The sequence below is a fragment of the Rhinatrema bivittatum genome, chromosome 6, assembly GCF_901001135.1.
Source record: "Rhinatrema bivittatum chromosome 6, aRhiBiv1.1, whole genome shotgun sequence".
In the NCBI taxonomy this organism is placed as follows: domain Eukaryota; kingdom Metazoa; phylum Chordata; class Amphibia; order Gymnophiona; family Rhinatrematidae; genus Rhinatrema; species Rhinatrema bivittatum.
Window position 1 is genome coordinate 10,392,508 of NC_042620.1, and position 24,678 is coordinate 10,417,185.

At 46.2% G+C, this 24,678-nt stretch overlaps 1 protein-coding gene across 3 annotated transcripts in view; it reads left to right on the plus strand.

Annotated features, from left to right (window-relative positions):
* The window catches only part of CFAP65 (cilia and flagella associated protein 65), a 401,443-nt gene that overhangs the window by 123,312 nt on the left and 253,453 nt on the right, over nt 1-24,678 (plus strand). For all 3 annotated transcript variants that reach the window (XM_029605027.1, XM_029605028.1, XM_029605029.1), the window contains exons 12-14: nt 2,546-2,683; nt 17,572-17,817; nt 22,537-22,761. In XM_029605027.1, coding sequence (XP_029460887.1) covers nt 2,546-2,683; nt 17,572-17,817; nt 22,537-22,761 — 609 coding nt within the window. The remainder of the gene's footprint in view (nt 1-2,545; nt 2,684-17,571; nt 17,818-22,536; nt 22,762-24,678) is intronic.

Sequence of the window (24,678 nt, forward strand, 5' to 3'; positions counted from 1 at the left end):
TAAGTTCAATCTCAGCTTACCATAACAAACTGGGAGATGCACCTATCTCTACACAGCCTCTCGTCAGTAGATTTATGAAAGGTTTAACTCACCTTAAACCATCACTTCGTCCCCCAAGCATACAATGGGACCTAAACGTGGTATTAACCAGACTCATGCGTTCTCCATTCGAACCCATAGATACCTGTGATCTTAAATTTCTCACATGGAAGACTATCTTCCTCATAGCCATTCCTCATAACCAAGCAGGTACTGTAGCAGGCAGGCAGGAACCAGCAGGTACTGTAGCTAGCAGGCAGGAACCAAGCAGGTACTGTAGCAGGCAGGCAGGAACCAGGCAGGTACTGTAGCAGGAACGGAGCGACGAAGCAAAGCGAGTCACTCCGGGGCACAGCGCAACAGGAAACCGGGAGACTAACCCGTTGCAAGGCAAAGACTGGATGACCGAGGCTGATCAAGATTCTTACACCAAGCTATGAACTCCCATAATATACTGCTTTCTGCCTCAAGATTCTTACACCGAGCTATGAACTCCCATAACATAGTGCTTCCCACTACCGATCCAGCCAATTAGGATCATCACAGTGAACTCCCATAATATACTGCTTTCTGCCTCAAGATTCTTATACCGAGCTATGAACTCCCATAATATACTGCTTCCCACTACCGATCCAGCCAATTAGGATCATCACAGTGAGCTCCCATAATATACTGCTTTCTGCCTCAAGATTCTTACACCGAGCTATGAACTCCCATAATATAGTGCTTCCCACTACCGATCCTGCCAATTAGGATCATCACAGTGAGCTCCCATAATATACTGCTTTCTGCCTCAAGATTCTTACACCGAGCTATGAACTCCCATAATATACTGCTTCCCACTACTGATCCAGCCAATTAGGATCATCACAGTGAGCTCCCATAATATACTGCTTTCTGCCTCAAGATTCTTACACCGAGCTATGAACTCCCATAATATAGTGCTTCCCACTACCGATCCTGCCAATTAGGATCATCACAGTGAGCTCCCATAATATACTGCTTTCTGCCTCAAGATTCTTACACCGAGCTATGAACTCCCATAATATACTGCTTCCCACTACTGATCCAGCCAATTAGGATCATCACAGTGAGCTCCCATAATATACTGCTTTCTGCCTCAAGATTCTTACACCGAGCTAAGAACTTGGTGTGTATGTGGGCCGTGCGTGAGCAATGCGAATTTTAAGAAGCTGGAAAGTTAGTGGTAAATGGAGTTAGTCTAGGTGCGTTTAAAAAAAGTTTGGATAAGTTCTTGGAGGAGAAGTCCATTAACTGCTATTAATCAAGTTTACTTAGGGAATAGCCACTGCTATTAATTGCATCAGTAGCATGGGTTCTTCTTAGTGTTTGGGAAATTGCCAGGTTCTTGTGGCCTGGTTTGGCCTCTGTTGGAAACAGGATGCTGGGCTTGATGGACCCTTGGTCTGACCCAGCATGGCAAGTTTCTTATGTTCGTATGTAACAGGTTAGCAGATTTGCTCTACCTATGTCCTTTACATGACTACATTGATCTAATATTAATTGAGATAATAATCTCACTATTATGTAATATTTATTTATTTATTTATAACTTTTATATACCGAGGTTCCTGTATGGGATACAGATCACCCCGGTTTACAAAAAACTGCAACTTCACACAGAGGCTGTACATAAAACAAGTGAATACAAGAACTGGTACAAAGGAACTCAAACTGAATATTCTGTAATAAGAATCGGTCCAGGTGACCGCAACAGAGACATTAATGTGAGAGTATATCCAATCAAAAATAAAACGGATAATAATACTAACGGATGCAAGCTTGCACAGTGGACAAGTCCTCAGAAAACCTCCTATATCCTTCCCAGGCCTTGGACAGACTCTGTTGATAGCAGAGCATAACAGAATTATTGTAATTGTTGAGTTTTCCTCACAGTCAGAGGAGTTCAGTGGGGTTTTTTGCAACTAAAGTGCCTTATCTCTTCCCAGCATCTACCCACTCCTTTTGGTGCTGTTTCAGAGTTTCAAGGCTGACCCATGGCTCTGCCGAATATTGGAATGAGTTATCCCTTACTGATCAGCAGAAAGCTGCACCTGTCTGAGCTCTTGCTGCAGGATTGCCGGATCCCAGTCACCACTTCATAGTAGGGGGCACAGTACCTTGCAGGCCAATGTCACAGTAATGTTTAAAGGTTGTTTCTCTTTGGCTGGTTGCTATAAAGATTTATATTTATTTGGTTTTCTAAAAGAAATGTAATGTTAGTTTATCTTGGAAATGCAATGTGATATACACTGGATATATAATCTACTGTTTGGGGGATAATTTATGGCCTTAAGGTTTCAGAGGGTCTACAGGAGAGTGTCTTAAAGAATTGTAAAAGTTCATTTACATATTTGATGGGTATTTCTGCTGACCTTACATACTTTGGAGCTGCTCTTTCTTACAAGCTGACTGTGTTTTTCTGTCTCCCTGGTCTCTTGCCCATATCACTCCTTCTCTCCCTTGTGCTTACTGGCTGGTATAGGTAGAACGAGATTACCGCTGTGTTGAGGATGTCGCCATCTGCCCTCCCTGGTGCCTAACAATTAAGGCCAGAGGTCAGACGTTCCAAACAGGACACGAGCATTTTGTTCCCAACTACATACTCAGTACTCCCAAGGTGGTAAGTATGTCCAAAGCTTCTGACATCATGTAATAAAACTTAAATTCTGTCTGCACTGTGCATTCCACAATCAAGTATTGTTAATTTACAGGAGGAAATGGGTCCCCAGAATTTCTAATTTGCTTTCAGCTGAAGTGGATGAAAATGTTGACAATTTTTGAAGGATGGGGGATCATGAATTTGAAATCATTATAAATGTGGGTCAATATCAAAAGAAGGGCAGATTTTCAAAGTTGTGTTACTCCCTTTCTCACAGGACAAGCAGGATGGTAGTCCTCACATATGGGTGACATCATCAGGATGGAGCCAAATCACGGAAAACTTCTGTCAAAGTTTCCAGAACTTTGACTGGCCCCTATTGGGCATGCCCAGCATGGCACTAACCCCGCAGCCAGCAGGGGTCCCCCTTCAGTCTTCTTTTTTCCGCGCAGCAGTAGCCTCGCGGTTTAGGAGCTCTGAAGAGATTCCTGACAAGAATTTTCCTCACGGAATTATATAAAGTTAAATTGTCCCACAGGGGTCCCTCCTCTAAGTTTTCTCTGGCCGCGGTACTCCGGTAAGTTTTTTACCCATTTTCCATTGATTACCATCGAGTTTGGCCCTTGCGGCCTACTGGCCGTTGACTGTACCGCGGCTCGATTTTTTTCTATGGCCATGGCGTTGGGGTTCCGTCGGTGCCCGGACTGTACTCGCACCATGTCTATCACAGACCCCCATGGAGTCTGTGTGATGTTATTTGGGCCGTGAGCATGATGTCCTGACTTGCACCAAATGTGCCCTCATGACACCTAAAGGTCGCAAAGCCAAAATGGAGAAAATGGAACTCCTCTTCCGTGCTCAGACCCCGACTCCGTTCATTGCATCGACGTCATCGGAACCGGCACCGTCAACTTCGCGCCAGCATCGACCACCGACCGGTGACCGACCGCCATCGACATCTTCTCGGCCATCGACACCCGCTACTCCCCCTCAGGATCGAGGGGATCGCAGGGAGAAACATCGCCATTGACATCGCAAGACTTGGACCGGCGAGGGAGCGAAGTCATCGACCTAGCTACCGTCCGAGCCACCATCGAAGAAGCCCCATCCAGGAAAGGCACCAACCATTCCTGTGACAGGGTCATTGAGGCCACCCTCACCTGATCGGGGTTTGGGAGTCGCGATTCCGCCTATAAAGGTGGTCCCTCCGACTATGCCTCTGCCTCCCTCTTCTGTTCCGGAGCCGGGGCTGCTTGCTCCAGGTCTCCGAGAAGAACTGGACCGGCTGGTTCAGGAGGCCATCGACAAGGCGATGCAACGTCTCCAGGTTCCTCCGGCACCGACACCGGCACCGATTGTGGAACCTGTCATCGACCCGATTCCGGCAGCGCTGGCATCGCTGCTATCCAGGATGGAGACGCTGATGGCTGCCCTTCCACCAATGGATCCCGGGTCTCCGATGGCTCCGATGCCCTCTCCGATGACAGTTTCATCGAGAGGAGAAACACCGTTCTGCATTCCTCCATCGGGAGATTTACCTCAGCCATCGATGCCAATACGTCCCTCGCCACCGATTCATCCATCGGTGCTGATATGTTCTTCGTCGCCATCGATGCCTTCGATGCCGGCACCAATGCCTTCCATGCCATCATCGGTGCCCTCGGTGATTCCTTCAATTTTCTCGGAGCCTCGCCCAGGGCCTTCAGGTATCCAACCCCCTTCTCGTCCTACAGGTCAGTCTGCTGATCCTTATGACACTTGGGGTGATGATACTTCAACAGACACTGATGACTTCTAGGTGTTTGTACAATATGACTCGCAACCAAGTCATATTGTACATATTGTATATAGGCTATATGCCACTTCTATATACCCACATTTAATATTTAATTTTAATTTTATCCATATGTTACAATGTTCCTTATATTGTTTAATCAACTGTTATCTTGTTACAATGTAAAAATAGGGCAGTTCCGGCTCTATTCAACCTGTTATCTGGAAACCGATGTGATATCTCGATCGAATGTCGGTATACAAAAGAAATAAATAATAATAATAATTGCCAGGTTCTTGTGGCCTGGTTTGGCCTCTGTTGGAAACAGGATGCTGGGCTTGATGGACCCTTGGTCTGACCCAGCATGGCAATTTCTTATGTTCTTATGTTCTTATGACTTACCTTCACCATCTTCTCCCACTGAAAGTAGGAAGCGTTCTCCTCCAGAGGACCTCTCTTTCATAAATTTTGTGAAGGAAATGTCTGAGTTGGTTCCTTTTCGACTTCAGACGGAACAGGATGACAGGCACAAGATAATGGAATTACTCCAGTTCCTGGATGCCCCCAAGGTGATTACCTCTATCCCCATTCATCAAGTTCTTCTTGATCTCCTCAAAAAGAACTGGGAAAATCCTGGATCAATTGCTCCAGTGCACAGAAAGGCTGACACTACTTACTTAGTGCAATCAGCCCCAGGCTTTCAAAAATCCCAGCTCTACCATCACTCAGTTGTGGTAGAGTTGGCTCAAAAAAGGGCAAAAAGGTCAAACCTCACTCATCTACTCCACCTGCTAAGGAACAAAAGTTCCTAGACAACATTGGTCGACGAGTGTTCCAAGGGGCCATGCTCATCTCCCGAATTGCTGCCTACCAGCTTTATATGACCCAATATAATAGGGTCATCTTCAAACAGATACAGGACTTCTCTGAGTCCCTGCCTGAACAATTCCAAGACCAGCTATAAACCCTTGTAAACAAAGGATTTGAGGCAGGAAAACATGAGATTCGAACATCTTATGATATATTCGACACCTCTACCAGAGTGTCTGCAGCTGCTATTTTGGCAAGACAATGGGCCTGGCTCAAATCTTCTGACCTTCGCCCAGAAGTGCAAGACCGGTTGTCTAATCTACCATGTGTAGGAGACAATCTATTTGGTGAACAGATCCAACGAATGGTGGCAGAGTTAAAGGACCATCATGAGACCTTTAAACAGCTCTCTTCGATGCCTTCTGACTTCTCCTCCAGACAACCCTTCAGGAAGGACTCTAAGAAGTCGTTCTATCGTCCAAGAAAGGCCTATCCACCACCAGCGAGGTCTCATACTACGAGACCTTATCAAAATCCTCAGCCTCGCCAAGCCCGAAAGCAAAAACTGCAAGCAGCTCCCCAGCCAGGACCTGCTTCAGGTTTTTGACTTCCACTTGGAGAGCAGCAGCCGGATTCCTCTGCCAAGCATACTAGTGGGAGGTCGATTGTGCTACTTTCTCAGCATGTGGCAGTCAATCACAACCAACCAATGGGTATTGGCAATCATTGCTCAGGGTTACCATCTAAACTTTCTCACCCTGCCACCGGACTCCCCACCTCTGCAGTCGTGGGGAATGTCCGACCACTCCATTCTTCTGGATCAGGAGGTATCCCTCCTTCTCCAGTCAAGAGCAATAGAACCCGTTCCACACTCACAGTACAGCCTAGAGTTCTATTCCTGGTACTTCCTAAACCCCCAAAAATGGGGGGGTGTTCGTCCAATTTTGGACCTATGTGCTCTCAACAAGTACCTACAGCGGGAAAAGTTCAAGATGGTAACCTTGGGATCGCTTCTACCTCTTCTACAAAGAGAAGACTGGCTCTGCTCTCTGGACCTCCAGGACGCATACACCCACATTGCGATAACTCCAACTCATCGCAAGTACCTCAGGTTTTTAGTAGGCCCCAAGCACTATCAATACCGAGTGCTTCCGTTCGGCCTCGTGTCTGCACCACGAGTCTTTACCAAATGTCTCGTAGTTGTCGCAGCTTTCCTCAGGAAAGAAGGTGTTCACGTCTACCCCTATCTGGACGACTGGTTGATCAAGGCTCCAACCCAGCAAGCCGCTCGGTCGTCCCTCGACTTGACTCTACACACTCTAATTTCACTAGGATTTCTCGTCAGTTACGGAAAATCCTCTTTAGTCCCATCTCAAACCTTGTCGTTCATTGGGGCAGCCTTGGACACCTTGCAGGCAAAAGCCTTTCTACCACAACAACAAGTGCTAACACTCATGTCTCTCGCTCACCAGTTGCAGTCTCAGCACACAGCAACAGCTCACCAATTCCTCGTCCTTCTGGGACACATGGCGTCCTCAGTCCATGTTACAACAATGGCCCGCCTGGCCATGAGACTCATGCATTGGACTCTGAGGTCACAATGGATTCAAGCTGTTCAGCCTCTGTCGACCATTGTCCACATCACCAACCCACTCCGTCTGTCTCCTGCCTGGTGGAAAGATCAGTTCAATCTCCTCCAGGGACTGCCCTTTCAATTACCAGATACTCAAGTCATTCTCACCACCGATGCTTCCAACCTCGGGTGGGGAGCCCACGTGGATGATCTACAGACACAAGGGTCTTGGTCTCCAGAGGAAGCCAAACACCAAATAAATTTCCTGGAGTTTCGAGCAATGCGATATGCTCTCAGGGCTTTTCAGGATCGCCTATCAAATAAAGTCATCTTGATTCAGACGGACAACCAGATGGCCATGTGGTACATCAACAAGCAGGGAGGCACAGGTTCCTTCCTTCTGTGTCAGGAAGCTGCGCAGATTTGGGCAGAAGCTCTCTCCCACTCGATGTACTTCAGGGCCACCTACTTGCCGGGAGTGGACAATGTTCTGGCAGACAAGCTGATTCGCGTTTTCCAACCGCAGGAGTGGTCTCTCAACCCCTCGGTAGCGGCCTCAATCTTCCAACAATGGGGATATCCTCAGACAGATCTCTTTGCGTCCCCTCAGAACCACAAAGTGGACAACTACTGCTCCCTCGTTCAGAGCGAGCACTCTCAGCCCAGAGACGCATTCTCCCTCTCGTGGGCAACCGGTCTGCTTTATGCATTCCCTCCATTTCCTCTTCTCTCGAAGACTCTCGTGAAGCTACGTCAGGACAAGGGAACCATGATCCTGATAGCACCTCACTGGCCACACCAAGTGTGGTTTCCCATTCTCCAGGATCTCTCCATCCGCAGACACATTCCCTTGGGAAAGGACCCGCTCCTGATCACTCAAAACGACGGGTACCTACGCCATCCCAATCTTCAAGCCTTGTCTCTGACAGCATGGATGTTGAAAGGTTAATCCTTCAGCCACTTAATCTTTCAGATCCAGTTTCCCGTGTCTTGATTGCTTCACAGAAGCCTTCCACGAGAAAATCTTACTCCTATAAATGAAAAAGATACACTTCATGGTGCATCTCTCAGTACCTTGATCCCTTTTCCTGTCCAATCCCAAGGTTTTTGGACTATCTCTGGCATCTGTCAGAGTCAGGTCTCAAAACATCTTCCGTCAGAATGCATGTCAGTGCGGTGGCCGCCTTCCATAAAGATGTCAGGGATGTCCCTATATCCGTACAACCCCTTGTAACACGTTTTCTGAAGGGCTTGCTCCACATCAAGCCTCCTTTACGTCCTCCGGCCCCTTCTTGGGACCTTCATCTGGTTTTGGGTCGGCTCATGAAACCACCATTCAAGCCTCTTCACTCCTGTGACCTAAAATATCTCACATGGAAAGTGATTTTCCTTTTGGCTATCACTTCAGCTCGCAGGGTTAGTGAGTTACAGGCCCTAGTTACCTATCCGCCTTACACTAAACTCCTGCAGGACTGGGTGGTACTCCGCACTCACCCTACGTTTTTGCCTAAGGTAGTTTCGGAGTTTCACATTAATCAATCCATCATACTACCTACCTTCTTTCCCAGGCCCCATTCCAATCCAGGGGACCAGGCTCTGCATACCCTTGACTGTAAATGGGCTCTAGCTTTCTATCTAGACCGTACAGTTGCCCAAGGAAGAGCACTCACTTATTTGTCTCTTTCCAACCCAACAAATTAGGAAAACCTGTGGGTAAGCAGACTCTCTCTCCCCCTTGTTAACGGACTGCATATCTTTTTGCTATCAGCAAGCAGGCATTCCTTTTCAAGACCGTGTTAAAGCACAATCTGTGAGGGCCATGGCGACTTCAGTAGCACACCTACGATCGGTGCCGCTTCCTGACATTTGCAGGGCTGCCACCTGGAGTTCTCTCCATACTTTCAGAGCCCACTATTGCTTGGACAAAGCCGGAAGACAAGATTCCATCTTCGGCCAATCTGTCCTGCATAACCTATTTCCAACGTGATATACCTACACCCTTCCACCTGCCCGGTGGGGTTCAGGATGTCCTCTACCAAATTCCACCCCAGTTGTTGTACCTGTTGCACGCCGTTGGGTGCATTTGGTGCATGTTTGGACATCCTCAGCTCGGTACTCACCCATATGTGAGGACTATCATCCTGCTTGTCCTGTGAGAAAGCAAATGTTGCTTACCTGTAACAGGTGTTCTCACAGGACAGCAGGATATTAGCCCTCACGAAACCCGCCCGCTGCCCCTCGGTGTTAGGTTCGTAACGTTTTTGTTATTTTATTTTTTGGCACTGCCTGTAGCTATCAAATAAGACTAAAGGGGAACCCCTGCTGGCTGCAGGGTTAGTGCCATGCTGGGCATGTCCAGTAGGGGCCAGTCAAAGTTCTAGAAACTTTGACAGAAGTTTTTCCGTGATTGGCCTCCATCCTGATGATGTCACCCATATGTGAGGACTAACATCCTGCTGTCCTGTGAGAACACCTGTTACATAGAAACATAGAAACATAGAAATGACGGCAGAAGAAGACCAAAATGGCCCATCAAGTCTGCCCAGCAAGCCACGCACTTTATCCATTTTTTTTTCCCTTTCTCTCTCTCCCACCTGTTACTATTGGCTTCCAGTACCCTCCAGCCCTAATTCCCCTCCACCCAATTTAGAGAGCAGCTTTGAATCTGCCTCCAAGTGACATCCAGCTCAATTGGGGGTAGCAACCGCTGCAACAAGCAGGCCACCCCCTTGCCCCATACTCTTACCCACCCTTGTTTTTATTTTTTATTATTTTTTTTTTTTGGAAATAGCAGCCCTCCATCCTTCCGCTCCGTGAAGGTGGAACACCAACTACTGGCCACTGGCATCCCACTCCGTGAATGCCTCTGTGGCTACTGCCGCTCCGTGCAGTGTTTGAATGCCGCTGTGGCTACTGCCGCTCCGTGCAGTGTTTGAATGTCTCCACTTTATTCACGCCCTCTAGACTTGATGGATCCACAGTGTTTATCCCACGCCCCTTTGAAGTCGTTCACAGTTTTAGACTTCACCACTTCCTCCGGAAGGGCATTCCAGGCATCCACCACCCTTTCCGTGAAGAAATACTTCCTGACATTGGTTCTTAGTCTTCCTCCCTGGAGCCTCAGCTCGTGACCTCTGGTTCTGCTGATTTTTTTCTGATGGAAAAGGTTTGTTGATGTCTTTGGATCATTAAGTTTTTCAAGTATCTGAAAGTCTGAATCATATCACCCCTGCTCCTCCTTTCCTCCAGGGAGTACATATTTAGATTCTTCAATCTCTCCTCGTATGTCATCCTATGAAGACCCTCCACCTTCCTGGTCGCCCTTCTCTGAACCGCTTCCATCTTGTCTTTGTCTCTTTGTAGATACGGTCTCCAGAACTGAACACAGTACTCCAGGTGTGGCCTCACCAAGGATCTGTGCAAGGGGATAATCACTTCCCTTTTCTTACTCGATATTCCTCTCTCTATGCATCCCAGCATTCTTCTGGCTTTTGCTATCGCCTTGTTGCATTGTTTCGCAGACTTCATATCATTAGACACTATCACCCCAAGGTCCCTCTCCTGCTCCGTGCACATCAGCCTTTCCCCCCCATCGAATATAGTTCATTTGGATTTCCACTCCCCATATGCATGACTTTGCATTTCTTGGCATTAAATCTCAGCTGCCATATCTTCGACCACTCTTCCAGTTTCCTTAAATCCCGTCTCATTCTCTCCACTCCTTCCGGCGTGTTTACTCTGTTGCAGATCTTAGTGTCGTCCGCAAAAAGACAAACCTTACCTTCTATCCCGTCCGCAATGTCGCTCACAAAGATATTGAACAGGACCGGTCCCAACACCGATCCTTGTGGTACACCACTTAAGACCTCTCTCTCTTCAGAGAAAGTTCCATTTACCATCACGCATTGTTTTCTGTCCGTCAACCAGTTTTCAATCCAGGTCAACACCTCAGCACTCACTCCTAAGCTTCTCGTTTTATTCACCAGTCTCCTGTGCGGAACCGTATCAAAAGCTTTGCTGAAATCCAAGTAGATGACATCGAGCGCTCTTCCTTGATCCAATTCCTTGGTTACCCAGTCAAAAAAGTCAATCAGATTTGTCTGACAGGATCTTCCTCTGGTGAATCCATGCTGCCTCTGGTCCATCAATTCTCCCGACTGTAGATAGTTCACTATTCTCTCTTTCAACAGTGACTCCATTACTTTTCCCACCACCGAAGTGAGGCTAACTGGTCTGTAGTTACCAGCCTCCTCTCTGTTCCCACTCTTGTGAAGCGGGACCACCACCGCTCTTCTCCAATCACTCGGCACCACTCCCGTTTCTAGGGATCTATTGAACAGGTCGCACAGTGGTCCAGCCAGCACATCTCTGAGCTTCCTCAGTATCCTTGGATGAATCCCATCAGGCCCCATGGCTTTGTCCACTTTCAGATTCTTTAGCTCTTCCCATACATTATCTACTGTAAATGGATTTTCCTCTGTTCCACTTCCCTCCAGTTTCTTGTTGTGTAGAGATGGTCCTTCTCCAGGGTCTTCTTTAGTGAACACAGAGCTGAAGTATTCGTTTAATATTTCTGCCATTTCTTCATCTCTCTCCACACATTGATCATTTCCACCTTTCAATTTCACTATACCACTTTGGACTTTTCTCTTTTCGCTGATGTATCTGAAAAATGTTGTGTCACCATATTTTATCTCCTTGGCAATCCTCTCTTCCGCTTGACTTTTTGCCAACTTGATTAATTTCTTCGTCTCCCTCAGTTGAATTAGATATTCTTCTTTGTGCTCCTCCCTTTGGGATCTTTTATATTTCTTGTATGCAGTTCTTTTAGCTTTAATTTTGTCAGCCACCTCCTTTGAGAACCAGATAGGTTTCATTTTTCTTTTGCTTTTCTTTACATTTCTAACATATAGAGCAGTTGCCTTGGCGATTGCTCCTTTTAGATTGGTCCACTGCTGATCCACATCTCTCTCATTTTCCCATCCATTTAGTTCTTCCTCTAGGTACTTCCCCATTTCCTCAAAGTCTGTGTTTTTGAACTGTAAAACTCTGGTCTTTGTGCTTCTTTTCCATATTCTTTTAGTGATATTAAACCATACCGTTTGATGATCACTGGTGCTGAGGTGGGCGCCCACCTTGACATCAGAGACGATATCTCCATTATTGAGCACTAAGTCGAGAATAGTTACAGGAAAGCAACATTTGCTTTCTCACAGGACAAGCAGGATGTTAGTCCTCACATATGGGTGACATCACAGGATGGAGCCCAGTCACGGAACACTTTTGTCAAAGTTTCCAGAACTTTGACTGGCCCCTACTGGGCATGCCCAGCATGGCACTAACCCTGCAGCCAGCAGGGGTCCCCCTTCAGTCTTCTTTTTTCCGCACAGCAGTAGCCTCGCGGTAAAGGAGCTCTGCAGAGATTCCTGACAGGAATTTTCCTGACGGAATTACTAAAAGTTTATTTGCCCCACAGGGGTCCCTCCTTTAACTTTTTTCAAGCCACGGTACTCCGGTAAGTTTTTACCCGTTTTCCGTCGATTACCGTCGAGTTTGACCCTCGCAGCCTACTGGCCGTCGACCGTACCACGGCTCAATTTTTTCCATGGCCCTGGCATCGGTGTTCCATCGGTGCCCGGACTGTAATCACACTATGTCTATCACAAACCCTCATAAAGTCTGTGTAATGTGTCTTGAATGAGAGCACGATGTCCTAACCTGCACCAAATGTGCCTTAATGACACCAAAAGGTCGCAAGGTCAGAATGGAGAAGATGGAGCTTCTCTTCCGTGCTCAAACCCTGACTCCATCCATTGCATCGACGTCGTCGGAACCGGCACCATCAATTTCGCGCCAGTATCGACCACCGGTGACCGTCCGGCATCGACGACATCTCGGTCTTCGACACCTTCTACTCCCCCTCAGGACCGAGGGGATTACAGAGAGAGAAACATCGCCATCGTTAAGTCTCGGACCATCGAGGGAGCGAAGTCATCGACCTTGCCATCGTCCAAGCCGACATCGAAAAAACCCCGTCCAGAAAAGGCACTGACCTTTTTGCGACCGGGTCACCAAGGCAACCCTCACCCGATAGGGGATCGGGAGCCGCGACTCCGCCTTTAATGGTGGTCCCTCCGGTTATGCCTCTGCCTCCTTCTTCTGTTCTGGAGCCGGGGCTTCTTGCTCCAGGTCTCCGATAAGAACTGGACCGGATGGTTCAGGAGGCCATCGACAAGGTGACGCAACGACTCCAGGTTCCTCTGGCACCAACACTGGTACTGATTGTGGAACCGAGCACCGACCCGATTCCAGCAACGTTGGCACCGCTGCTATCCAGGATGGAAGCGCTCATTGCCACTTTTCCACCGATAGACCCAGAGTCACCGATGGCTCCGGTGCCCTCTCCACTTACTCTGTCACCCGGAGGAGTGCGGGGCCTGCTATTGAAATTGCGCGTTCTCGTGTTGAGGTGAGGTGGGCCTGTTTGTTGGAGGGATGGTAAGTAATCCAGTGTTATTGGATCGTAGGTTTCTTTGAGAGATGTATGGATGAAGTGTGTCCCTTAGCCAGTCTGTCTTTTCGTTGATGGATTTGTGCATGAGGGTAAGGGCTTTGTATTGAATTCTGTGGGTTATGGGGAGCCAGTGGAGGTCTTTTAGTATGGGGGTGATGTATGTGGAGCACTTGCTGTTTGTGAGGGATCTGGCTGCAGTATTTTGCAGTAGTTGGAGGGGCTTGAGGGTGGAGGTTGGGAGCCCAAGGAGATTGGAGTTACAATAGTCGAGTTTGGAGAAAATGAGGACCTGGAGTACAGATCGATAATCTTGAATGAGTAGTAGGGGTTTGATTTTTTTGAGGACTTGTATTTTGAAGTAGCCCTCTTTTTTATTATTGTATTGATGTAAGTTTTCAGGTTGAGCTCGGAGTCTAAGGTGACGCCTAGATCTCTTACAGTTGTAATGAGTTGGCTCTTGCTTTGCGTGAAAGAGCGGTCTTGAATATTCCATGCTGGGGGTTTGTTAGAGATGTATAAGATTTCTGTTTTTGTGTGGATAAGGGTGAGAGATATTTGAGATAGGAGTTTTTGTATTTGAGTTAGGATGGAGTTCCATTGTAGTAGGGTGTTCTGTATGTTTTCTTTCGTGGGGATGAGGATCTGGATGTCATTGGCGTAGACAATATATTGGAGGCCCAGGTCAGTGAGGAGTTTGCATAGTGGGAGCATGTAGATTTTGAAAAGAGTGGAGGAGAGAGATGATCCTTGAGGGATGCCGTGTGAAAGGGGGAATTGTTTTGATTCCTTGTTGTTGAGGGTTACTTTGTAGGTTCTGTTCGATAGGTAGAAGTGGAACCATTTGATTGTGGTGCCGTCTAGTCCAATCTCGCTTAGTCTGGTTAGGAGGGTGTTGTGGTTGATGGTGTCGAATGCGGCGGATATGTCTAGTAGTATAAGAAGGTAAGATTGGCCGGCATCTAGACCTCTGAGTGCTGAGTCGGCAAGGGTAAGTAGGAGTGTCTCCGTGCTGAGTGTTTTCCTGAATCCATGTTGGGATGGGTATAGTATTTTTTGGGATACCAAGTGTTTGGAGAGTTGATGGTTTACAGTTTTTTAAAAAGATTTTTGAGATGAAAGAGAGGTTCAATATGGATCTGAAATTGGTAGGGTCAGCAGTGTTAAGGTGTGGTTTTTTAAGTATAGGTTTGATGTTGGCGCATTTCAGGGCTTCAGGGAAGTTTCCTTGTTCTAGGGATACGTTGATGATATCTGCTATAGGTTTGGCTATGATATCTGGGATTAGTTTCAAGGTTTTGATTGGTATGGGGTCAAGGGAGTGGGTGGCTGGGTTTATTTTTTGTATGATGGTTTTTATCTCGGAGGAGGCTGTGGGTTCGAAGGTGGTCCAAGTGGGTTGGGGGGTTAGCATTTCCTTGGTAGCTTGAGGGGTGGAAATTATTAGTTTGGTGATTTTGTCCAGGAAGAACTGTGCTAGTTTGTCACATGTTATTGAGGCATTCTCATTGGAGGGTGGGGTTTGGATGGGTTGTGTCAGCTTGCTGATGAAGTTGAAGAGGGCTCTTGGGTTGTATTGGTGATTGTGGATTTTCTTAGCGTAGTATTCACGTTTGGCCTTGTCCATGTCAGTTTTGTAGATGTGGAGTATTGTTCTGTATTTGTCCAGGTGGGGTGGGGTAGGATCTTTTCTCCATTTTTTTTCAGCTTGACGGAGTAATTGCTTGATGTTTTTCAGTTTGTGTTTGTACCATGGTGCTTTGTGGGTGTTCTCAGTTTTGATTTCTTTGGTGATGATAGGACATTTTGATTTTGCGATTTCAGCATTGATGGTGAGCCATGAGTTTGTGGCTGTGTTTGCTGTGTTGAGGTTAAGATCTTTTAAGGTGGTGGGGAGGGCTTCTGTGATGTCTTCACTGGGGCATGGTTTGGGTAATTTGATGTATTTTTTGTTGTTGATGGTTTCTGTATGGTTGATTTTGAGTTGGAGTGTGGTTTGGTGAGGTCAATATTCAGTAAGTGCAAGTGGACAAATTATCCGGCTACAGATAGTTGGATAACTTATCCTGGATGTTCAGTTGGATAAAGTCCCACTGAATATCCTCGTTCCTGAACATACCTAGATCAGTCCAGACCAGTGGGTTATGCACGCCCACCAGCAGATGGAGGCAGAAAACAAAGCTTTGAGGCACTGCCCTATTGGGTCAGACAAGGGTCCATCAAGCCCAGCATCCTGTTACCAACAGTGGCCAATCCAGGCTACAAGTACCTGGCAAGTACCCAGACACTGAGTCTATCCCATGCTACTGATGCCAGTAATAGAAGAGGCCATTCCCTAAGCCAACTTGATTAATAGTAATTCCCTGTACATACCCGGATTAGTCCAGACAGTGAGTTGTGTCTCCCTTTCAGCAGATGAAGTCAGAGAAAAGCTTGAAGGGTGCCCTCTTATAGCCTGGAGCGCCCTCTGCATCCCTTCAGTATTTTCTCTCACTCCAGCAGATGAGGGTGCAGAACCTGCAGTTCCCCATTTCAGCTACAGGAGGATAGAAGTTTAGATCTCTCTCTTTTATTCCTTCTTAAATTTCCCTTTCCCCATGCCGCGCTCAGTGCGATGTGCTGCCTGCGGAGAGCCTTGGACGCGGCTCTCCCATGAAGGCATTTGTTCGAGGTGCCTCCCCAGCGGGCTGGCCGGACGTTCGGCTCTGCGCTCCCAAACATGACAGCTCACTGGAGGGTCTGCCCCCGATCCCATCTAGCGTGGGAACGGTGGCCATTTTATTTTCAGAGCCGGGCGCTCCTAGGCAGCCAAATGAGGATTCTGATGACGGTTTTTCTCCTTCCCCACCGGTTTTAACCAGGGGACCTTCCTGCCATTCCTCACTCGGTACCTCCATCGGGACCTGCACCCCCCAGGCTATTTTCAACGGATTTTGTGCTTCTTTTGCACAATGCTTATTTGGCCAGTTTTGAACAGCGCCAGGATGCATCTTCAGGCCCCCTCCTAAGGTGATTAGATTGACCGATCCTTTGCAGGCCGCTGCAGTTCCTCAGGGGTCCACGGCAGCTCCTCAGGGTTCCTCCCGAGTCAGGGTGGTTCCCCATCCAGATTCTTCTCCTCAGGGTGCTCTGGTACCTGACCAGGACCACGATGATCTGACTTCTCACATGCACATGGAAGGGGATGACCCTAAGGTCTTACGCCTGTTTCAGAGGGATGAGCTTAATCCTCTCATCCCCCATGTCCTAGCAGAGCTGGATATTGAAGCTCCACAGAATCCACCTGGCACCAGTACGGGGGCCACGAAAGGGGACCCCCGTCTTTGCCGGAATGCGTTCATCAGCTAAAACATTTCTGATTCATCCTATGCTCCTCCAATTGCTATCCAGAGAATGGGATTCGCCAGAGTCTAGTCTGAGAGTGGGAAGGGCTATGGACAAGCTCTATCCTTTCCCGGAGGAATTCCTAGAACTCCTCAAAGTCCCCAAGGTTGACGCGTCGGTATCGGCGGTCACTAAAAGGACTACCATCCCAGTGACTGGTGGAGCTGCCCTCCGACACCTTCAGGATCGGAAGCTCGAGGTATACCTCAAAAGGATTTTTGAGGTATCAGCCTCAAACATCTGATTCATTAATTGTAATGAATTGGATGTTTAATAGAACCATTTCTGTGTTGAAACAACAAGAAGATTTACTTATTTTGTTTTGTGTTTGTAATTTGTTGTTTTAATGTTTGTTTTAATTGTAACTTGCTTAGGTTATAGATAGGCAAGTCATAAATGTTTTAAATTAAATTAATGCAGAATGTTATTAAACTTTTGCATGTAGCAAGCTACACATGAAAGTTTAATATTTTTGAAGGAGGCAATTTGCAAAATATTCCACAAATGGGCTCTACAAATGTCAAAACATGCAAAAGCCTGCCATAATGGCACTTTTACATGTTTCATGTCATTTTGTGTGTTTTAACATATGTAGAACCCCTTTGTGAAAACTTTTGCAGCTTAGTACATCGACCTCCTAGTGACAGACTTCTCTTTTTCCCTGATTAGCTCTTTCTTTACAAATCTTGCAGTCTGTATTCAACAGTGGTAATTAGTTGGGCTCAGCTACCAGACAGACTATGAGGAAGGTTTAATGAAGGAAGGTCATGCACCTCAGGTTTGCTGAGCCCTTGATACCAATAACCTGATTTACTTGGCAGCTATAGGATACTTGACGTGCTGGTTTTCCACATTAGGTGTTTCCTGCAGTGACCGAGAACAGCGTCTGTCAGTACAGCTTACTTCTGCAGAACACGGGAACATTGGTTATGACCTTCAGCCTGGACCAGTCCAGCTGCCCTTCTGTTCTGATCAAACCCACCTCTGGTAATATCCCTCCTGGAACCCACCAGGTGATTCTGCTAAGAACCAGCCCGAAGGAGAAGACCGTCGAGAAGCAAGTCCTGATTTTGCAGCTGAACAGCTGTCCCAGTTATACCCAGGTTTGTACATTCATGTGAGACAACATACAGTCAGTGGGGAAAACTTATTTTATGTTCAACAAAATGCATCAGTCCAGATAGGGTGCAAGAAAGAATTAAACAAAAAGGGAGATGTCCGGCAGGTCAAATGCAGCCAGGTCTGTCTGTCAGTAGTTACCAATTGGACTTAGACTGTGTAGAATCAACCACAACCACATGCATGGGATCATGATTACTATGTATAGAAATGTAATATGATGTGCGATATGATGATTACTATTGACTACTGTCAAATGTGCAAATATATAAATAAATAAAGCAACAGCTCTCCAGAAACATGCCAGATTGGTGCAGCAGGGTGGTAGGGCAGTGTGCATTAAGGCCACAAGGACCTCGGAGGTTAGATGTTTGGGTAACTGCCATGCTAGTACTGGCAGCTATTAGGTTATTCTAGATAAGGACAGCACTCAATGACTTTTTAAGGACAGCACTCAATGACATTTAAGAACAATTAAAGTTCAATAACATAGCCTGCTATCTTTCAATATCCCCCTAAATCAATCTCCCCTATTTCATGATACAGATGCCCCCTTTCTACGATGTTCCCAGATATCTCTGTTCATCTATTCAGGGTATCTACCCTGTGTTATCTTGTTCCGTTCATTCTCCTAGCTATGTCATTTCTCATTATTGTTAATTGTTTAAATTTCAAACATCGTTCAATGTAACATGTTGTTTTGTATGTAAACCGGAGTGAAGGCAACCCTGCTATACCTCGGTATATAAAAAAAAATGCTAAATAAATAAATAAATAAAAATAAATGGGAAGAAGGGGTGCTGGGGTGAACTAAATTGAAGGAGGAATATAAAATGAATTAAACTAAAATAAAATCATCTGCCCAAAACAGTGCTGTTCAAAGAAGGAAGATGGCAAAAACTGTCCTGGATAAGGCATGATATAGAAACATTTATTATTTATTTATTTATTAATTTTTTATACCGATCTTCCTACATTAGATGCAAATCAAACCGGTTTACAAAGAACAAAAACTTGCCTGAAGGCATTACATGGAACAATGAACGTTTAAGCAACTTTAAGTACATGGTCAGAGAGATGAATAACCCAGTAAACAATTTGAATTACATAGTAATCAAGGTAAATAAAAATTGAATTACATAGTAATAAAGGTCACAAGTAATAAAAATCAACGAATGAATGATCCAAATTAATTGTGCTTGTACTAGGATCAGTTAGAGAGAAGGAGCTAAGAAAAAATGTAGAAAAAGGAGTGGTGAATAGCGGAAAAAATAAAATAAAATAGAATAAAAATAAAAGGAAAAGTCAAAGAGTGTCTGAGGGTCTCTTCAAATGGAACCTGAGTAAGAAAGGCATAAATGAGAGAGAAACTAATAACAGAGCAAACCATATAAGTGAAAGAAAAGAGCAGAGATGTGTTGCGAAAGATGGAGAGAAACATACATAGAAATGACGGCAGAAGAAGACCAAACGGCCCATCCAGTCTCATACTTATCCGTTACTCTGACCGCTGAGGTCAGGGTCCTCATTGGTAACGTTTTGGCTCTAATTTCCTTCCACCCCTGCCATCGATGCAGAGAGCAGTGCTGGAGCTGCCTCAATGTGAAGCATCAAGCCTAAACGGTTAGGGCTTGTAACTGCAGCAATAAGCAAGCTGCTCCCACACCAGGGGCGGATTGACCTATCGGGGGATCGGGCTTCCCCCGGTGGGCCGGTCACTCCTGTCACATGATTTTTTTTGTATTATAAAGTTTCCAACTGAAGTATTAGGGGCCGCCGCGAGCAGGGGTATCCCGAGGCTCATGCGGCCGCTGAGCAGCGACACGTATATAGCAAGCAGATCGGCAGGGCCGTGGTGAGGCTGACGTCACCACGGCCCGAAGAAAAAGGTCGCGTTTAAACGCGCTGATGCTCCTCTTCCTTCCTCCCTGTGCGGCCCCGGAAGCAAACGTTGCCGGAGCCGCGTGGGCAGGAAGGCGGAGGAGCATCAGCGCGCGCAGAAGAGGAGCAGCGCTTACGGGCCGCCGCGAGTCGCAACGGCCCGAGAAGAAGAAGATGCCCGGTAGCAGGGCCGCTGCGGCCCGAGAAGAGGAAGAGGCCCGGTAGCAGGGCCGCCGTGCCCAAGAAGATCAGGGCCGCTGCAGAGCCCATCCTGCAGTGACCCGCGAAGAGGAGGCCCAGAGGTGAGAGAGAGGATGAGGGTCTGTAGAGTGTGTGTGTGTGCGTGTATGAGATGAGTTGAGAAATTGTGTGTGAGAGTGAGGACCTGAATGTTTGCAGAGACAGCATGTGCCAGTGAGAGCCTGTGTGTGTGTATATGACTGATTGTATGAGATATCACCTTATATATTTTTATGTTACTTTTTCTTTGTTAAGCTTGGTTGCTTGCATTGAGATGGTGTGATGGGAATATGTGGTTTGCTTCTCACTCTTTTTGGCTAAGATGAAATGTAAGGTCTGAGCTGAGGACAATCCCTTCTTAGCCTTTTGGCTGAGATTGAGAACCTGCCACCTGACTCCACTGGGGAGACAAAACTGTATCTAACCAAATTGAGAAGATTGAACCTGCCATCAAAAACCAGCAACAAATGAAACTGGTGCAGTATGTGCACAGATGTGCTCAGAAAGGCAGGATATGAAGGGGGCTAGATCCAAGCAAGCTCTTCCCCTGGCCATTCCTCGGAGCGCTGTGCATGCATATTATAAGTCTGACAGCATGATGGTCTCAGCAGTGAATCCTTTTCCATGGCTCCAGCCTAAACTAGTCTTCAAAGAGGAAGTAGTCAAGACTATTGCAACGCACTACTACTCGGTCTCCCCGCCTCTTCTACTAAACCCCTACAGATGCTGCAAAACGCAGCGGCCAGGATCCTTACAAACACACGTCGTAAGGACCACATCACACCAATCCTAAAAATCCTACACTGGCTACCCATCCAATATAGAATACTCTTCAAGACTCTCACCATCATCCACAAATCTGTCTACCAGCAAACCACACTCCAACTCGCCATCCCTCTCGAACTACATACTTCCGCAAGGCCGATCAGATCCGCCTACAAAGGTTCTCTCCAGGCCCCACCCAACAAATCCTCGGTCCACAACTCCATCCATAAGCGAGCACTTTCGACAGCGGGCCCGCTCCATTGGAATTCGCTTCCCCCTGATATACGCCAGGAACAATGCCATCTCTCCTTCAGAAAGAAACTGAAAACCTGGCTGTTCACACAAGCTTACCGCTGAAGGAACCTCTATCAACTAACATTGACTCTCACCTTCCTACCCTGTACCCTCCCTCCCTCCCCCCCTCCCAGTCCCTACCTTCCCCCCCCCCCCGCTCACCTCCCTTTGATCCCTGCTTCCTCTGGAAATAATATGTTAATAATTGCTTATGATTTATTTATTTATTTATTTTAAGTTTTTCTATACCGGCATTCGCGATGAAAATCGCATCATGTCGGTTTACAATTAACAAGTGGAGAGGGTACAAAAAATAATAAATAATAATGATAATAATAATAATAATAAACATTAAACAAGTGAAGGCGAAAGGTTGCAGTTACAATAAAACAAGGGAGTTATACAACTTGGAACAGAGAAAAGAAGCTAGGATTTTAACAGAGAGAACAAATATGCCAATGGTGGCATTTGCAACATTAATGAATTACCCTGTTAAGGTGGAGTTATTAATTACCATGTTAAGGCAAAGTCTAAGCGATTAGGTTAATGATGAATTAAGGTTATGAATTATGATACATCTACAGCCGATCTCAGCTACCTTTATATGACTCGATACTCTTTTGTTTTATTTAACTGTTTTTTTAATACTCTCCAGTTGTATTCGTTTATATATCTTTCCTGTCTTCCAACTCCCATGTTCTTGCTCCCTGTTTAATGTAACTTTACCTTCTATATAGTTGTTAATTGATTTCCCCCAGTTACACTGTAAACCGGTACGCTAAGACCTGGTCTTGAGCATCGGTATATTAAAAGAATTTAAATAAAATAAATAAGTACTCACACACATTCATTTTGAGACCTTTGCACTTGCTTTATGTGCAGGTTCTTTTTTCATGGAAAATTAATCTGGAATGAGAATGTGACCTGGGTGTATTCTTTTTTGACCCTGGGAACACCTCCTCTCTGCACAGGCTGTGGGACAATGGGAGGACTTTTACTTCCATTCAGGGAGAGCAGATTTCAGACAGCCAATTCAACCCTGTTTTCCTGGGTAAAGTGCTTAGAAAATTGCCTTTTGAGAGGGTGATTATATAGCAGCCGCCTAAGAAAGCTGGGAAGTGTATGCTTGACTTCCACCAAACTGACGCACATAACTTCAGTTTGAAAATTCCCCTCCAAAACTGATATTTGTGCACAGGACATTTTCAAGGAAGTTATGCAACCCTCTCCAGAGCTGAACCCCAGCAAGGCCTTGCGTGCATACAGGACAGATGCAGATCAGCTGGCCCACATTTTGGGCAGGCAGTTTGATAACAAGCTCATGCTGCTGGTAAAACACTGTTTTAACTGAGAAATGTCTTTAACATTTACCCTGGTTTGAGCTACATGCTACATGAAAATTGTAAGAAAAGGAGTTATTTTGTTGAAAGCGGCTGCAGAGCTGTGCAGAAATGTTTGTTTTTCCTTTTTTGGTTGGGGAAGGTTTTAGCTGACATCGTGTCTCTCTTCTCTGTGCCTTGCAGCAAATTATCCTACTGAGTCGTGTGGAGGTACCCCAGCTGCTCCTCGGAGACGAGGACAGACTGTTCTTTAAACCCACCTGTTTGGGGAACGTCACACAACGCTCTTACACGCTGAAGAACTGCTGCCGTGTGCCTTTGCACTTTGAGTGGAAGATCCAGTCGTGTGACCAGAACGTGCTATCGGTCAGTCCTGCCACAGGAATCATCCAGCCCAATGACACTTTGGTGAGCTCCCTCCCTCCTGCACAGCGCTATGGAAGAATAGGAGTGGATGTTAGAATTCTCATACTCAGGCCGGCCTAGAGACCCAGGTCTTCCGCTGCCCAGGTTGATTGGGGTTATGGATTCTGAAGAGGCAGCGTTCATCGCATCATTGATGGGACATTAATGGTGTGTGAGGGTTCCCACAGTCTGAGAAAGTTCACGTGTGACATTAATGGTGCGTGAGGATTCCCACACTCTGAGAAGGCTCACGTGCGACATTAACAGTGTGTGAGGGTTCCCACAGTCTGAGAAAGTTCACGTGTGACATTAATGGTGCGTGAGGATTCCCACACTCTGAGAAGGTTCACGTGCGACATTAACAGTGTGTGAGGATTCCCACACTCTGAGAAGGTTCACGTGTGACATTAACGGTGCATGAGGATTCCCACACTCCGAGGAGGTTCATGTGTGACATTAACGGTGCATGAGGATTCTCACAGTCTGAGAAAGTTCACGTGTGACATTAACGGTGCGTGAGGATTCCCACACTCTGAGAAGGTTCACGTGTGACATTAACGGTGCGTGAGGATTCTCACAGTCTGAGAAAGTTCATGTGTGACATTAACGGTGCGTGAGGATTCCCACACTCTGAGAAGGTTCACGTGTGACATTAACGGTGCGTGAGGATTCCCACACTCTGAGAAGGTTCACGTGTGACATTAACGGTGTGTGAGGATTCCCACACTCCGAGAAGGTTCACGTGTGACATTAACGGTGCGTGAGGATTCTCACAGTCTGAGAAAGTTCATGTGTGACATTAACGGTGCGTGAGGATTCCCACACTCTGAGAAGGTTCACGTGTGACATTAACGGTGCGTGAGGATTCCCACACTCTGAGAAGGTTCACGTGTGACATTAACGGTGTGTGAGGATTCCCACACTCCGAGAAGGTTCACGTGTGACATTTATTATTATTTATTTATTTTAATTTTTTATATACCGGAATTCCTGTATGCAATACAAATCAATCCGGTTTACAAGTAACGAAAAGGTTGCCCTGGTCTGGGAGGTTAGACTGGGGTTTTTTACATAGAACATTGAACAATAACAATCAACCATTGAACATAATTACAAGGAACAGTGAAAGTAACAATAATATTTAACAAATTTAACCTTTTTACAAGGAACTTTAGTAGCGAATATGGTCTGCAGTAAACGGTTATATAAAGGTGAATAATGACTGTTAAATAGAAATGCGAATAAGCAAGTACGGTATGAAAATTAAGTGTCAAGGTGTTGGTGACACCCTGCAATGGTTGGATCTGAAAGTCAGGAGGAGGTGCCTATTGGAACGCTTGCCTGAAGAGCCAGGTTTTTAACCTCTTTTTGAACTCTGGTAGATTGGGTTCGAGTCGTAGGTCTGGTGGGAGCGCATTCCATTGGTGTGGTCCCGCAGTGGAGAGTGCTCTTTTTCTTAGTGTTGATTTGGCAGGAGCTGCGGCTAAAGTGCCTTTGTAGGTACTTCTGATGGGTCTGGAAGATAAGTGTGGACGAAGTTGGGTTTGTAGAGATATAGGTGCGACGTTATGAATTGCTTTATGAATGATGGTTAATGTTTTATATAGGATTCTCTGTTTGATGGGTAGCCAGTGGAGGTTGCTCAAGATGGGGGGTAATATGGTCTCTTCTCTTAGTGTTAGTAAGGATTCTGGCTGCGGCGTTTTGTACTATCTGTAGGGGTTTGATGCTGTTGGAGGGGAGGCCAAGTAAGATTGAGTTGCAGTAATCAAGTTTCGAAAAAATAATGGATTGAAGAACGAAGCGAAAGTCATTGAAGTGAAGGAGTGGCTTTAGTTTCTTTAGGACCTGTAGTTTAAAGAAGCAATCCCTGGTGGTTGTGTTTATGAATTTTTTTAGGTTAAGTTGATTGTCAAGCCA